General features: G+C 46.1%; 1 protein-coding gene and 1 non-coding gene across 2 annotated transcripts in view; one reads left to right on the top strand and one right to left on the bottom strand.

The window, feature by feature from the left end:
- PITPNC1 (phosphatidylinositol transfer protein cytoplasmic 1) overlaps positions 1 to 15999 on the top strand; it is a 280286-nt gene that overhangs the window by 212103 nt on the left and 52184 nt on the right. The window contains exon 6 of the mRNA XM_066386509.1: positions 13913 to 14008. Coding sequence (XP_066242606.1) covers positions 13913 to 14008 — 96 coding nt within the window. The remainder of the gene's footprint in view (positions 1 to 13912; positions 14009 to 15999) is intronic.
- On the bottom strand, positions 2920 to 2995 carry TRNAF-GAA (transfer RNA phenylalanine (anticodon GAA)). Its single transcript has one exon. It is a non-coding gene; the product is annotated as a tRNA-Phe (tRNA).

Raw genomic sequence — 15999 nt, 5'->3', positions numbered from 1 at the left:
GGGAGGTATTTAGAAAGAACCCATTGCAGAAGGGAAAACCAAACAAAATGCAACCTACCAGGAAAATATACAATCTGTTCCTGTATTTTGTGTTTCTCTGACGTTGATGAAGTCTGTCATGAGTCTGAAGTGGTTTGGGCTGGGGCATTTCTCATTCTCTTGCCCAGAGAGACGTGCCAGGAATGAGCTGGGAGGAGACGCAAGGCTCAGGGACGCCTGTTCGGTGAACAGGAGGAGACTCTGGCCTCTGGAGAGTGAGGCTGCCGGCGGCCTTTTCATCACTCTGCTGTCCCTTGACTTTCTGGTGTGGCCTCCCCACCGTATGGGCCCCAGTAGGCCATCTATCTCAGTATTTTATTCTCTCCCCTCCGGACTGGGTTAGCGGCTTCTCATAGGAAAAGCTAGTACCAGTCATTCTGTGCCGGGAACTCTGCCTGTTTGTGCAAAGGGTTCGTTGTTCAGGCTCAGAGAAGGTTCAGAAGGATGGGAGTCAGAGGCACCTTGCCGTGGCAGACCCCAAACACTGAGGCTATTGAAGTCTGTCCCACAGTGAGCCCGCAGCGCTTCCAGGCTAAATATTGATTCATCGACCTGAGAAAACCAGCAGTTCTAGTTCCCAGAGACCACCCTGCGAACTGAAATAGGAAGGAACTGAGAGAAATTGCAACTATTTTAAGCTCAGCCTCTAAGGCTTATTTTAGGAAGCATATTGATCCTACTGCGGGGAAACCATACAGCCTGTCGGGTGCCAGGATCCACACATGCCTGTGTGAAGCGTGGCCCAGTCTCATGACACTGTCTGTGTGTCCAAAGGGTACTCCAGCCCAAAGAGAGAATTCAGATGGAGGCTGCTTTGTACTAAGCTTATGTAAAGAGCCTTGTGACAGCTGCCCTGGGAACTGTAACTTAGAGCCATGTTTGTGCCGTAGAAGCCTTTTTAGTTGATGAATCGAGTGATAGCATTTGTGACCCTTCTGCATTGCTTCATTGTACTTTTCAGTCCTTTTCTTAATTAGTTGCCATGACCTGGAGCATTGTTTATTAGTGTTGTTTCTCCCACTAGAATCTTTCCCCATCAGTCATCATGTCACTTGGAGTACTGTCTCTTGAACCTTCTTCCTCATCTTTCATCTCACCCGAATGAGCCAGGGTTCACCTCCATTCCCTGAGCAGACTCCAGGTCACGGCACACAATGGTTCTCAACCCTCCGCTGGTTTGCTGGGGCTCTTTCCAGACACAGCTCCTGAAATGGAGGGAAGTGTGCTTTCCCTCCAGGAGCTCATGCCGTGAATGAATGCGAGCTCACTCTGCTGTGCGCCTCACCCTGAGATCATCCTGCCTCTTTCCGGGCACCCTTTCCTCTCTTATCTCTCTGTTCTCTTTCCCCAGGTGCACTTAGTAGCAGCGTTTGTTCTGAACGTCACTAATGAGCCACAATGCCTTACGTTATACCCGTCCTTCTGTCTTTTCTGTTGTCATCTCTTTCTGTCTGTTATGTTTTGAGTTTTCTGCCACCTTTGATGCGAGGGGAGAAAAGGAAAGGACAGACCTCCCCCACTGGCCCATACAGGCATTCCTTGGCTTGTGGCAGCACAAAGACCAGAGGGGATTTGTAGCCAAGGCACAGGGAGGGGTCAGTCGATGGAAGAGGCTTTGGGCTATCTTGACAGAATTCTTGATGAAACTGAACCAGATGATCCCAGGACGGAGCCTACCGGCAAGACCTAGTAAAAAAGGGGTCCTGGAGGGCCTGACTCTTTATTTATTTATTTTTTACAGAGACAGGGAGTGAGTCAGAGAGAGGGATAGACAGGGACAGACAGACAGGAACGGAGAGAGATGAGAAGCATCAATCATTAGTTTTTCATTGCGTGTTGCAACACCTTGGTTGTTCATTGATTGCTTTCTCCTATGTGCCTTGACCGCGGGCCTTCAGCAGACTGAATAACCACTTGCTGGAGCCAGCGACCTTGGGTTCAAGCTGGTGGGCTTTTGCTGAAACCAGATGAGCCCGCGTTCAAGCTGGCGACCTCAGGGTCTCGAACCTAGGTCCTCAGCATCCCAGTCTGACGCTCTATCCACTGCGCCACCGCCTGGTCAGGCGAGAGAGCCTGACTTTTGTTTGATTAAGGAGTGAATGTTCATCACCAGTGAGAAGTCCGCACTTATCTGTTCTTTTCAAGTTTCTTTTCATTTTTAACCCCTCTCTTCCCTCTGCACACATTTCTTTTTTTTTTTTTTTTTTGCATTTTTCTGAAGTGAAAAGTCTGTCTTTTTCAGACAGACTTCCACATGCACCCCACCCGGCATGCCCACCATGGGGTGATGCTCAGCCCCTCTGGGGCTTTGATCTGCTACAATCGGAGCCATTCTAGCACCTGAGGTGGAGGCCACAGAGCCATCCTCAGCTCCCGGACCAACTTTGCTCCAATGGAGCCTTGGTTGCAGGAGGGGAAGAGAGAGATAGAGAGGAAGAAGAAGGGGAAGGGTAGAGAAGCAGATGGGCACTTTTCCTGTGTGCCCTGGCCAGGAATTGAACCCGTGACTTCCACATGCTAGGCCGACACTCTACCGCTGAGCCAACTGGCCAGGGCTCTCTGCACACATTTAAAAAAAATTTTTTTTTTTAAATTTTATTTTTCTAAAGCTGGAAAGGGGAGAGACAGTCAGACAGACTTCCGCATGCGCCCGACCGGGATCCACCCGGCACGCCCACCAGGGGGCGATGCTCTACCCCTCCGGGGCGTCGCTCTGTTGCGACCAGAGCCACTCTAGCGCCTGGGGCAGAGGCCAAGGAGCCATTCCCAGCGCCCGGGCCATCTTTGGTCCAGTGGAGCCTCGGCTGCGGGAGGGGAAGAGAGAGACAGAGAAGAAGGAGAGGGGGAGGGGTGGAGAAGCAGATGGGCGCTTCTCCTGTGTGCCCTGGCCGGGAATCGAACCCGGGACTTCTGCACTTCAGGCCGACGCTCCACCACTGAGCCAACCAGCCAGGGCCCATTTTTAAAATGTTTATTTTTATTTTTGATTTGAGAGGGAAAGAAACATCAATTTGCTATTTGACTTATTTATGCATTCGTTGGTTGTTTATTGTATGCACCCTGACCCAGGATCGAACCTGCAACCTTGGCATATGGGGACAACACTCTAACCAACTGAGCTACTCAGCCAGGGCCTCTCTGGACACATTTAATAACAAACAAAAAAAGGCCTGGTTGCCTGCATCTGCAAAAGTTCAGGACAAAAAGCCTTCCCAGGAGGCCCGATTTTCCAACTCCAGAGACTGCAGAGTTTCTTCTTGGTCTTGAGACTGGGAGAAAGGGTCCTTTTAAAAAGTGGAGAGTTGTATCAATTTTCCAGGTCTGCCATAGTGAGTTACCAGAAACTGGGTGGCTTTATTTTATTTTATTTTATCGATTTTAACAAGAGAGGGAGAGAGGGAGAGTGGGAGAGAGAAACAGGAACATCAATTTATTCCTGTATGTGCCCTGACCAGAGATTGAACCGGCAGCCTCTGTGCTTTGGGAAGATGCTGTAACCAACTGAGCTATCTGGCCAGGGCAAAACTGGGTGGCTTTAAACAACAGAAGTTTATCCTCACAGTTCTGGAGTTCTGGAAGTCTGAAATCAAGGTGTCTACAGCACCAGGCTCCCTGCAAAGGCTTTAGGGAAGCAGCTTCCTCATTTCTTCCAGCTTCAGGTGGTTCTAGGCATCCCTTGGCTTGTGGCAGCCTCACTCCAATCTCTGCCTGTCTTTACATGATCTTTTCCTATTGTGTCTCTTGTCCTCTTATAAGGACACTCACTAGCCATGGGATTTAGAGGCCATCTTAAATCCAGGATGATTCTATTTTAAAATCCTTGTCTTGGTCCATCCAAGCTACTATTACAGAACTCCAGGAGGCTTATAAACAATAGAAGTTTATTTTTTACAGTCTGAAGGCTGGGAAGTCCAAAGTCAGGGTGCCAGCATGATTGGGTTCTAGGTTGCAAACTGCCAACTTTTCTCTGTGTCTTAGGAAACTTGATGGGTAATTTTTTACAGAGCTCTAATCCCATTCATGAGGGCTCTGTGCTCCTTACCTAAGCACCTCCCAAAGACCCTACCTCCTAGTGCCACCACACTGGGCAACAGATTTCAACATATGAATTCAGGGTTGAGGAAGGACACAAAAATTCAGTCCGTAGCAATCTTTAACTGATTATATCTGCAAAGACCCTACTTCCAAATACAGTCACATTCTGAGATTTCTGGTGGGCATAAATTTGGGAGAGACACTATTCAGTTTACTCCAGGAGTATTGATATATCTGCTTCTAAAGAAGAATTGACATACACCCTACAACCCAGCAGTGCCACTTCAGGGTATGTACTGTAAATAAATGAAGACTTGTATTCACATAAAAATCTGCCCACAAATGCTTTTAGCAGCTTTGTTCATAATTGCCCCAAACTAGAATGGGTATAGATAAACAATTATTGTACATCCACACAATGGAATGCAACTTAGCAATGAAAAGGAATGAACTCTGTTTTGTACAACAATGGGATGGATCTCAAAGGGTTAAAACCTGTGATTCCATTTACATGATGTTGGGAGAGACAAAAGCAGGGATGGAGAGCGGATCAGGGGTTGGGTGTGGGAAGGGTAACTGTAAATTCATTTCTTGGGGTGAAGACACTGTTCTGTATCATAGTGTACTGCTGGGTACAAGAACCTATACAGGACCTGACCTGTGGTGGCGCAGTGGATAAAGCGTTGACCTGAAAATGCTGAGGTCGCCGGTTCGAAACCCTGGGCTTGCCTGGTCAAGGCACATATGGGAGTTGATGCTTCCAGCTCCTCCCCCCTTCTCTCTCTCTGTCTCTCCTCTCTCTCTCTCCCTCTGTCTCTCCCTCTCCTCTCTAAAAAATGAATTAAAAAAAAAAAAAAGAATCTATACAGGCGTTAAAATTCAGGCCCTGGCTGGATAGGTCAACTGGTAGAGTATCATCCTGATACACAAGGTTGCAGTTCTTATCCCCAGTCAAGATACATACAAGAATCAACCCATGAATGCGTGAATAAGTGGAACAACACATTGATGTGTTTCTCTCTCCCTCATTCTCTCTCAAATCAATTTTTAAAAATTCATAGAACTGTATACTCCAAAAAAATCTAAAAAGGATTGTTCTGGGTACAGGGAGTCTAAAATAAAAGCCAGGGATCAACATATCTTATTGAAGATATTAAGTTGTCATTTATTTTTGTATGTGTTTGTGAATGACCAGCTCACACTAGATTTTGTGTAAAGTTAATTTTCAAAATTTTGTCTTCCCCATAATAGAAGGATTAAAGTGTTGAGTATAACCTTTATGGGTTGCTATTTATTTTTCCTTATACTTAACACTTTCAAATTGAAAATATCTAGTTCCTGAAAACTTTTTTAAACAAAGAAGAAAAAAAACCAAACCTGGAGGGTGCGGTGCACCCTCTGTGCTAGGTCATTCATGAAGGGACCAGGTTGAACAATCGGGGTCAGCCACTCTTGTCCATGTGCTCATATGGGGGTAGACACTGCATGGAACGTCCCCAAGAACCTATCTTGCAAGCCTCTTGGCAGAGTTCTATTTAGGCGTTCAATTTGAACTAATACAGAGAAACATTAGTGACTAGTGGAAGAAACAGACAAGCCTTCTTTTCTAACACCATCAGCGCCCCAGTTCTTTGAATCACCTCTCCCTCAAGGTGGCTCACCACATGGTGTTCTTTTTGCTCCAGCTTCCTGGCCTCCCAAGGACCCCATTGGCGTCCTTATTCCACCACTGAGGTGGGAGTGGTCCTCACTCAATTGGAAGCTCTCCATCCCTCTTGGGAGCCCTGGCCATCCCCAAGTGTGTGCCAGTTTCCCTTGGTTACCATCCAGAGACATTTGGGTAATGTGCAAAACACTCACAGGTGGTGCTGAAGGAAGCCACCTTACTACTCCACCACCCACAGCCACAGCCTTCCTCTGAGAGTGGCACTTGTCCCCACCCCCACCCTCACCTAACTCAGCGGCCCCTCCCCAGTGCCGTCTGAGACACGGTAGGCTTGATGGGTCCAGCTTATGAACAGTCGTGGTACTTTCTCACCTGCACTCCCTACACCCTGTCCCCTCACAGAGGCGACCTTGCTTCCTCAGCTCGGACCAGACAGCTTTGCCCCATCCTCATTCCACTCTGCCTCCTTCCAGGGTCCCGTGACCAGAACACCTGGAAGTTTGAGCTAAGCCCAGAGACTGCTCTCTAAATAAAGGGAGCCCTGAGAGTCCCTTTCTCCCATTGCCAATTTTGAGCCCTTTAAAATTCAAGTGCAATACACTGGAAGAGAAGTGAACTGTCAAATCAAAGGGGAGGGGACAGTGGAAGGAAGGAAAACAACACAGCCAGAAAGTTCCACCGAGGTCCACAGAAGCACTGTTTGGAGCTCCACTGCACCATCCCTTATCACTCATCTCCACCCGCCAGCAGCTCTGCCTGGATGTCATTACCTCCTCATTGGGGACGGAAGTGTCTCATACACTGTGGGTGGAAACCTTTGCCTTTGATTTGCTTTATGACTCCCGCTGCCTGTGGAAAAAACAGTTTTGCCTTCTGCACTGAAGGCCTAATGATATTGCCTACCAGGGAGCATTCTCCAGGGAATTCTGCATTTACCCAGCATCTAAGAGACTGGCCTGAGCCTGGCAGATGAGTTTTCTTTACTCGCCTTAATACTCCCTGAACCCCATAATGAGTGTTCACTCAAAGAGGTTCCCTCCCACTGTAGCACCAAGTAGGACTCCCCAGTTCAGCTCCAAGTCCAAGGTCAGTTTAGGAGTAGACCTGGGACCATCACTTCCTGCAGCACACTTGCACCAGCAGAGAGTTCTCTGGGCCCCCAGATACAAGCCATAAGTCACTTCCCAGGACCTGGTGTCTCTGGACCACACTCACACTGTCTCCTTCCCTCACAACAGGAAACGGCCTGTTTTCTGAATAATCCTGCTGATTAAATGATGATCCTAAGCCTAGGCTCCTATGGGCCTTTGTTGAGTTGCTTCCTTGCCAAATCCAGACTGGGGTGCTACTGTTTGAAGCATGCCTTTTAGTACTTAGTATTTGAGTAGCATGCAGATGACATGTTCTGTGGTGTTGTTGATTAAATCTTGCATTGAATCTGGTCTTCTGTACCAAATATAAGCCTCCTTGAGCAGACCTGATCTCACATATTGTAAGAGGCACAATGTTAAACACATAGTAACTACTTAGTAAATAATTGCCCATTTGTGTTTACTGTGTGTCCCGTCGCTTCTCTTCAGAGCACCGACTTAGATAATTCTATCTTCAGAACAAATAACATTTGCCCAGCTCCCTATTCTGGGAGGTTAAAAGAGAAGTAATCATGTTTTTAATGAGACCAAAGAAAACCATCCTTTTTTTAATTATTATTTTTAGTTTTTTAATCTCTGTCTTAATGGCAATGTTGCGTGCTCTTGGGTTGGATCATACAGTGTACACATTTATGAAACGGTCACAGTTGAATTGTGTAGGCATGAAAATGTTCCAGGTGAGAATACCAGTAGAAATGAGGTAATAAAATGATGGTTTTCTTCATCATTGACTTGGACTTCTTTTTGTTTTGTTTTGTTTTGTTTTGTTTTGTTTTTTTACCAACCATGTGCTTTTCCAGCCATCCCCACCAGGTAGGCTGCTGCTTGATAATAATCAATAAACCATGAACCAACCCCAGCCCCACAGGCCCAATTTATTAACCAGGGACCAGCCTTCACTGCCCTCCACCAAACAAGTGGCCACTTTACAAATCCAGAGCATGAAAACGAAAGCCTTGATAAAATAATAATTCTACCTCCAGTGTGCCCGCTTGCTAAATTCTTTGTAGGAATGTCTTAGTCGATTGCATTCCCCTGAGACCTCCCACGTGCAGGGAAGTCAAATGAGAGGAGAACAGTGACTTAGCTGGCATTCTCTGTCCCTTTAATCATATCTGAAGCATAAAACAAAATGATAGATTTTTCTCAAAATCCCTACTAATCAACCATCCTTACTTTGCATCCTTGGAAACGTGGGCAGATGGCAGGGAGATAAAATCCACGCAGCTCCTCAGCTTGGATCTCCACCTCCCATCAATTTTTAATTTTTTTAATAATAGACTATTTTTACCAGAACAGTTTTAGGTTTATAGAAAAATTGTACAGAAAGTACACAGAGTTCCATTCCAAACTTGTATCTTAAACCAGAAAAGTTACTGTCACAGAGAACGGGGCTGCAGACTCCATGTGTCCCAGGTTGATGCCTTTCTGAAGAGCTATCAGACACAGTAGTCTCCCTCCATGGGCTGTAACATCAGAAATTACAAAATTTAGAAACATCTAGAAGCAACACAGAGAGATTACAAATTCTGGAAAGACATTCCTGTCCAAGGAAGAAGTCTAGTGCATTAACACAGTTCCTATTTGTCAACTCACCTTTCCCTCCTGATTTATGACGTCATAACCCAGCATTTGCCTGTACTAAATAGGGGTATCTCCCTTTCTTCATCCCACCTACCCCATGTGTACCCTCTAGGAAAAATCTTTTTTAAGAATGGAGTTATTGCCTGACCAGGCAGTGGCGCGGTGGGTAGAGCGTCAGACTGGGATGCGGAAGACCCAGGTTCGAGACCCCGAGTTGCCAGCTTGAGCATGGGCTCATCTGGTTTGAGCAAAAAAAAATTCACCAGCTTGGACCCAAGGTCGCTGGCTCAAGCAAGGGGTTACTCGGTCTGCTGAAGGCCCATGGTCAAGGCACATATGAGAAAGCAATCAATGAACAACTAAGGTGTCGCAGTGTGCAACGAAAAACTAATGATTGATGCTTCTCATTTCTCCATTCCTGTCTGTCTGTCCCTGTCTATCCCTCACTCTGACTCTCTCTCTGTCTCTGTAAAAATAAATAAATAAAAATGAATAAATAAAAATCTATAAAAAATTATTTAAAAAAAGAATGGAGTTATTAATGGCTACATAATAGTTCATCAAATAGATTTATCATAATTTCCATGGCCATTCTCTTATACTGGGATATTTAAGCTGTTTCCTCTCTCTCTCTCTCTCTCTCCCTCTCTTTCTGTCTCTGTTTTTTTCTTGCTGTTACAATAATGTTGCAGTGAAAATCTTTCTGTAGAGTGCTTTTGTATGGCCAGGGGCCACAGTCGCCGTGGCCATGAAAGTTCTCATTGGATTTGGACAGATGGCCAAAAAATGGTGGGCTATTCCTTTATTAAAATCTCACACCGGCCGACAAGCAAACAGGCAGGGGAGACCTCTTCCCTCTCTTTCAGTGGCTCCCAAAGCCCTGACACATTCTCCGGTTCCACAACCAGGAGAATCTTCTCCAGTTCCTCCTAGAATCAAAGGCCCCAACCTGCTTCAGTAGGGCTCCCAAAGCCCCCCAACTCTGGTCCCCATCTGCACACCTTCTCTTTTCCTGCCAACATGGCTCCTCTCTCATTTGCCCAAGAGCTTTTCCTTTACTTAACATTCCTAAGATAAATTCTCAAAGCTTAAGCTTACTAGGTTAAAATATATGAAGATTTTAAAGATGCTTGATACTTAATGTTCATAATGCTTTACCCCAAAAAAGGGGGGAAATTGCTCTTTCTTTATTTGGAATCTATAAGATAGTATTTATTTGGGAGACTTGCCTTCTCATTGTAATATTGTTCAGTTCCTATTAAATGGAGATTTTTTATGGAGTGTTCATTGCCCGGTGGGGGTGGGGTTGAAGAGTCAACCCAATTGGCACCGGAATCGACACAGATGATCTATAGGTGGGCACGTCTTTGATGAATAACCAAGGATGGAATGGTATTATAGGGAATACAGGGAAAGTGCCACAATGTACTCCCCAACCCAACTGCCTCTCAGAAGGAAGAGAATTCTGCCCGGGGCCTGAAGTGTCTATCACCGGTGTCAGGTCCTGGCAGAGTTTGACTTGATGTATCAACAAGATGCATCTTGTTCTAAAGCTATCTCAGCAGATCATCTTACTCGAAGAGGTGGTGGTTGGACCAGAGTTCTGGCAGCTACTGCTGCTGCCACGGGGAAAGCCCAAATGAATACTTACTCGTGCTATTTTCCCTGGGGGCCTGGCTAAGCCTCTGTCTGTTTGTAACAGTGTTGGTGTAATTCTGGGTCATGCTCTAGGCTGAGCATGAAGATTATAGACTGTTTCACCCCCGGCTGTGGCCACTAATTCCACTACATCATGACCACCCCCATCCCCTATGTTACTGCTGCAGCCCTTCTCTGCACCACCCAAGTCAGCTGGCTGAAGGGTGAAGGGACATACAGGGACTGAGCCAAAGAGCGAGACTTGGGAGACTGAAAAGACACAGAGGTCACTCAACATCACAGGCATTTTAACTGGGAGGAGTGTTTATAATGATCTGGGTCACTTGATCTCAGCCTCCCCTGAGGTCACGATCTCTTTGATAATCAGGTGAAAGCGGTAGATCTCCCCAGAAAAATGCACCTCCCCAAATTCTAGGTACAATTTCAGGATGTCTCAGAATTCCCTGGGACCCATTCATCTAGATAAACCTTTTCTTTGGCATAAGAAGACGTGAAGACCCAGAAGAGGTGCAGGGCCTTGCCCAAGGTTACACAGAGGAGATAACTGAATTCAAACTCAGATCTCCTGACTTCCAATTTAGAGCCTGTCAGCCAATACCAGAAGACTGAGCCCTACTTTGAAAATTAGGAAAAGTTAGGGTGTTTACAACCAAGGATAATAGAACTAAGGCTCATGAAAGGAAGCGAAAATCAGTTAGCAATATTCCTGCCGTACACTCCTCTTTGGAGAGCAGAAACTAATTCCTTCCATTAATTCAGCAGGCACTTATCGAGAACCTAAGAGCGTCTCCTAATATCTCTGATCATTGGGAGATGAATTATTTATTGGAAATTACAACTCTTTGTAATCTCAAGTCTGAAGAGGATGCTGAGATTCTGTGGCTTTGTTCAAGTGGTGGGAACTGCACCCCGAAACCTTGACTGCAACGGTGCTTGGTATTGCATCGACTTTGATGCAAGAATTAAGTATCACAGTAACAAAGGAGACCAGGGTTTGAATGGAAGATGCCTACGTTGACTGTACTGCAGCTACTCAACAACAAAGTAAAAGCTCCATGTCTTTGGGGACATACATTTTATAAGTAGCCGTCAGAGAACCAGATTCCAATTTCATCTTTCTGAAAAGAAGCAGGAAGCACTTTTGACTGATATGTATCTTCTTGGCTGTGTGCCAGGAAGGCAACCTTTTGTCATGGGTGGAGCCTGGTGATGAAGGCTGGAGACTTGCCTGGGATCCAAGCTTCTCTGCCAGTGGGCCGTGTGACCTTGGGCAGGAAAAGAAAGCCTTGACTTTCTCATCTGAAAATTGAAAATAGTAATACTGTCCTCATAAAGGGACCTCAGTCTGTGGGAGAGTACCCAAGGAAGAACAAACATGGAAGGGGCCCCTCTCCACAGCTGGGGCTCAGCCTCTGTTGGGCAAGTCACAGTCATAGCCTCAGGATGGCGGAAAGTTTGCCGGGTTGTCTGGTCCAGAGCTGGCCCACAGTTACTGGGCAGCAGAAAACAGCCCTCAGGCGCCTGTGAGATGTGACTGATGGCAGGGATGTGGAGTCAGAGCACCACCACCAATGCAAGGCCTGGGGTGCTCAGTCTCTGCATTGGGAGGGCCACAGTGAAGGTCAGGGATGCAAGGTCACCAAGCAACAAGACACTCTGGGTACACAGCAGGGACAGCAGCACTGAGCCTTCCCACTGACAGATTCTGTGGCATCAGTAAGATCCAAGGCAGGGAGAGAAGCCCCCTTCTTCCTGCAGGGTCCCTCCAGTACAGGGCTTAATGTTGTACTTGCTATAAAGAAGTGCTTACAAGGTCCAGTCCATTATTATCTCAGAGTAGAGACCAAAGGGTGAACTTGGAGCTGAGAGACAACAACGTAATAACTGCTATAACGGGTGATCAAAAATGTCTGAGCCCTGGCCAGGTAGCTCAGTTGGTTAGAGCGTCATCCCGATGAGCCAGTGTTGCATGTTTGATTCCCAGTCAAGGCACATGCAGGATTTAACAGTGAATGCATGGGTGAGTGCAACAGCAGGTCATGTTTCTCTCTCTCTCTCTCTGTAGGATCAATCAATAAAGTTTTTAAATAATGTCTGAATTAAAATAGGAAAAGCCACATATTCCATCAATAACTCCCTTAACCCCTGTTTAGTTCCTCTTCTTTCAGTCCTATAAATTTTACCACCAATACATGTGTCAAACCTCTCTAACTTCTTTTGTAATTTACTCTCCAGGAGCTCATTTCCCTCTGAGTGTTCCATGTGGTTTTGTTTTCTTAATGAGGCACGAATCTTTCTTCTCTTGGCAGACACTTAAAGGAGACTCATACATAAGAGAGAGAGAGAGAGACACACACACACACACACACACACAAACAACCCGAGAGCCAGTATTTCACTTCATAACATATTTCTCTGCTCAAACTTGAACCTGTTTCTCCACCGTCTCGTCTCAGAACATCCACCTGACCCTCCCGAACATGATAGGAGTGTCCCAAAGCACTTGCCTTCAAGTGGCAGTGGACAGCATCAGAGCTGATCCAGGAACCAGTCTTTGCCTTTAAGGAAAGTGCAGTGGCCACCTCAGGTCAGACCGTGGAGCGGACCTCCTCGAACAAATCTGAAAAGAGTCCAGTCTGCAGCCATTTTAGAAGAAAAGGAGCGACAGAGCAAACAGCAGACTTGGAGGATAATTACTAGCACCGGTATTATTCAGGAAGCATTTGGAAAGGACTAATAGTTTCAACTTGAGAATCAAAACAGAGAGAGTCGAGCATGCCAAGAGGCCTGCAGTCGCCCTTCTGAGAGCATGTTATTAATAGGCACCAAATTTGTGTCAAGACAATGTGCTTAGACATCAACCACCCTGTTCTTGCAAAATTCTGCATTCCCTTCTGAAGAGTCAGATTTAATTAGTGTTAACAGATGATTCTCCTGCTGGAATTAGCTCAACAGTGAGGGGGCCGGGGGGGATAGTTAAAACTTCCTGCAAGGATGGAGTGGTTTTGCAAACTTAATCTGTTTACCATCCTCCAGAAGGTCTGAGAAGATCATCACTTTAGTCCAGAAAAATGGTAATTGGAAAAACTAGAGGAAGGCCATCTTTCCACCAAAATTTATGTTTGTATATGTGGCTGTCTTACGTATTTATTTGCAAGTGCTGGACGTTGCGGGCCGTGAAACCTACTGTAGGCTGGCAGGAAGCCGTCTCGGTATCTTTCCACATTCTACCTTCTCACCCCTTCAGGTACGAAGGAAATCATGCTCTTCAGTGGTCAAGAGTAACACTGTTTATCCCTGGGCCATGGAATTATGGACGATCTTTATTTTCTTCTGTTCATCTGTATTTTCTACAATGAGCATGTATTATGGGTGATTTTATTAAATAGATATAAATGATTTGTTAAGGGTTGACTTTTTTTGGTTTATTTTATTGATTTGAGAGAGAGAGGGAGAGACAGGAACATTCGTCTATTCCTATAGTGCCCTGACTGGGAATTGAACGCTCAAATCCTACGCTTTGGAGACGTCACTTTTGGAAGAGATTTCTTTCTTCATTTGAACTTCCAAAAACAACCTTCTTTTTCTTCTACCAAGCAGTGACTGATATGGCATCTGCCTCCTGTGTGACAAAAACACCAGCAACGAATGCCAGCCTGCCCTGACCCCTGCCCGTTCTGAGGCAGGTGGAAAGCCCTAGGGTGTTCTTCTACCCACAGGCACCTTGAGGATGTCACCTATTATCCCTAACCTTTGCTATGTTCCTCTGTTCTTTCAGATTTTTGACAGTGAAGCCAAAGACCTAGAGAGGGAAGTTTGCTTTATCGACATTGCCTGCGACGAAATTCCAGAGCGTTACTACAAAGAATCTGAGGTAAGCCATAGATGGGATGGCGTGTGGAAGACGTTCGTTCACCCAACAAGTGCTCGTTCAGCCTCACCTGGGAGGCTTCCATCTATCCTTGTGTGAGTTCAGTTTGGTTTTGCATCTTGCTGGATTCTTCATTGTGATTCTCAAAACTAAGTCTAGACTCCTCAGGGTCAGCCCTAGCTGCCACAGCTGCCACTCACTTTCGGTTTCATATTCCTGTCTCCCCAATTCTGCCATCTTTCTGGGCAGCAAAATATTCACAAGGCAGAACTATCCAACACAACGGCCTCTCTTAAAAAAACAGCCATTACCCTGGCTTCTGCACCACCAGCCTCTCCATCTGCAAGGGCAGGGGCTGTCTTTTATTTGCGTCTTTGGGGTCTAACACAGAAAGTGCTCAGTTGCCTCCTCTGAATGAGTACTACAGCCTAGGCTGCTCCAGCAGGCACAGACCCTTTCTCTCAAAGCAGGGAGCATTTTCCTGGCGGTTTCTCTTTTTTTTGTCTTGAATGAGAATAAATTCAAGAGACTATCTTTCTCTAGCAGGAGTCCTCAAACTTTTTACACAGGGAGCCAGTTCACTGTCCCTCAGACCATTAGAGGGCCACCACATACAGTGCTCCTCTCACTGACCACCAGTGAAAGAGGTGCCCCTTCCAGAAGTGCGGCAGGGGCCAGATAAATGGCCTCAGGGGGCCGCAGTTTGGGGACGCCTGCCTACAGCTTCTACCCTACCAGAATCCATTGTTGGCTTCAGTCCAACGTTTTTATTTTACTGTTGGTGCAAGTCCTCACTTACCGTATTTCCCCATGTATAAGATACTCCCGTATATAAGATGCACCTTAATTTCAGGGCCTGAAATATGAAAAAGATTACATAAAGTTATTGAATTCAGTTTTATTCATCATAAAATTTATACAACTCCTCTCATCACTGTCAAAACTCCCATCCATTAGCTTGTCCTCATCTGTGTCTGATGACAAATCACTGTCTTCAACAATGACTGCAAAAACAAGTGCGAAAAAACGGGAAAGGGAAATGCAAGTAAAAAAAATCTACAACCACTGAATAAGATGCAACCAGTTTTTACACCCCAAATTTTTTTATTTTGTTTTTGTTTTTTTGGACACAGAGAGAAATAGGGACAGACAGACAGGAAGGGAGAGAGATGAGAAGCATCAATTCTTCGTTGCGGCACCTTAGTTGTTCATTGAGTGCTTTCTCATATGTGCCTTGACTGGAGGGCTACAGCAGACTGAGTGACCCCTTGCTCAAGCCTGTGCTCAAGCTGGTGACCTCGGGTTTCGAACCTGGGTCTTCCGCGTCCCAGTCTTGACGCTCTATCCACTGTGCCACCAACTGGTCAGGCTAGACCCCCAATTTTTTTTTTCTGAAGTTGGAAATGGGGAGGCAGTCAGACAGACTTCTGCATGTGCCCGACCGGGATCCACCCGGCACACCCACCAGGAGGCGATGCTCTGCCCATCTGGGGCGTCGCTCTGTTGCAACCAGAGCCATTCTCAGTGCCCGGGCTAACTTTGCTCCAATGGAGCCTTGGCTGTGGGAGGGGAAAAGAGAGACAGAGGAAAGGGAGGGGGAGGGGTGGAGAAGCAGATGGGCGCTTCTCCTGTGTGCCCTGGCCAGGAATCGAACCCGGGACTCCTGCACACCAGGCCGACGCTCTACCATAGACCCCAAATTTTTTGAAAAATAGTTTGTTTTATACATGGGAAATATGGTATATCCCATTAGTATGTTATTGATGGCCACTCAGGGAACTTGGGTGATCCTCTCATAAATAACACCTCCCTCCCTGCAAGGACAGCAGGTGCAAAGCAGTTTTTGTTGTTTAGCAACATGCAGCCAATCACAGTATGTTTGGACTCAGGGCCCCAGACTCGTCCTTGAGTGGTTACACATGGATCTTAAAATTCTTCTCTCAGATTCATTAAGGCTGATTCAAGACACAATAAATAAACCTGTTAAAAACAGA

The sequence above is a fragment of the Saccopteryx leptura genome, chromosome 5, assembly GCF_036850995.1.
Source record: "Saccopteryx leptura isolate mSacLep1 chromosome 5, mSacLep1_pri_phased_curated, whole genome shotgun sequence".
Taxonomy (NCBI): domain Eukaryota; kingdom Metazoa; phylum Chordata; class Mammalia; order Chiroptera; family Emballonuridae; genus Saccopteryx; species Saccopteryx leptura.
The sequence above is the reverse complement of the archived record's forward strand: the minus strand, read 5'-3'. Positions and strand labels throughout refer to the sequence as shown.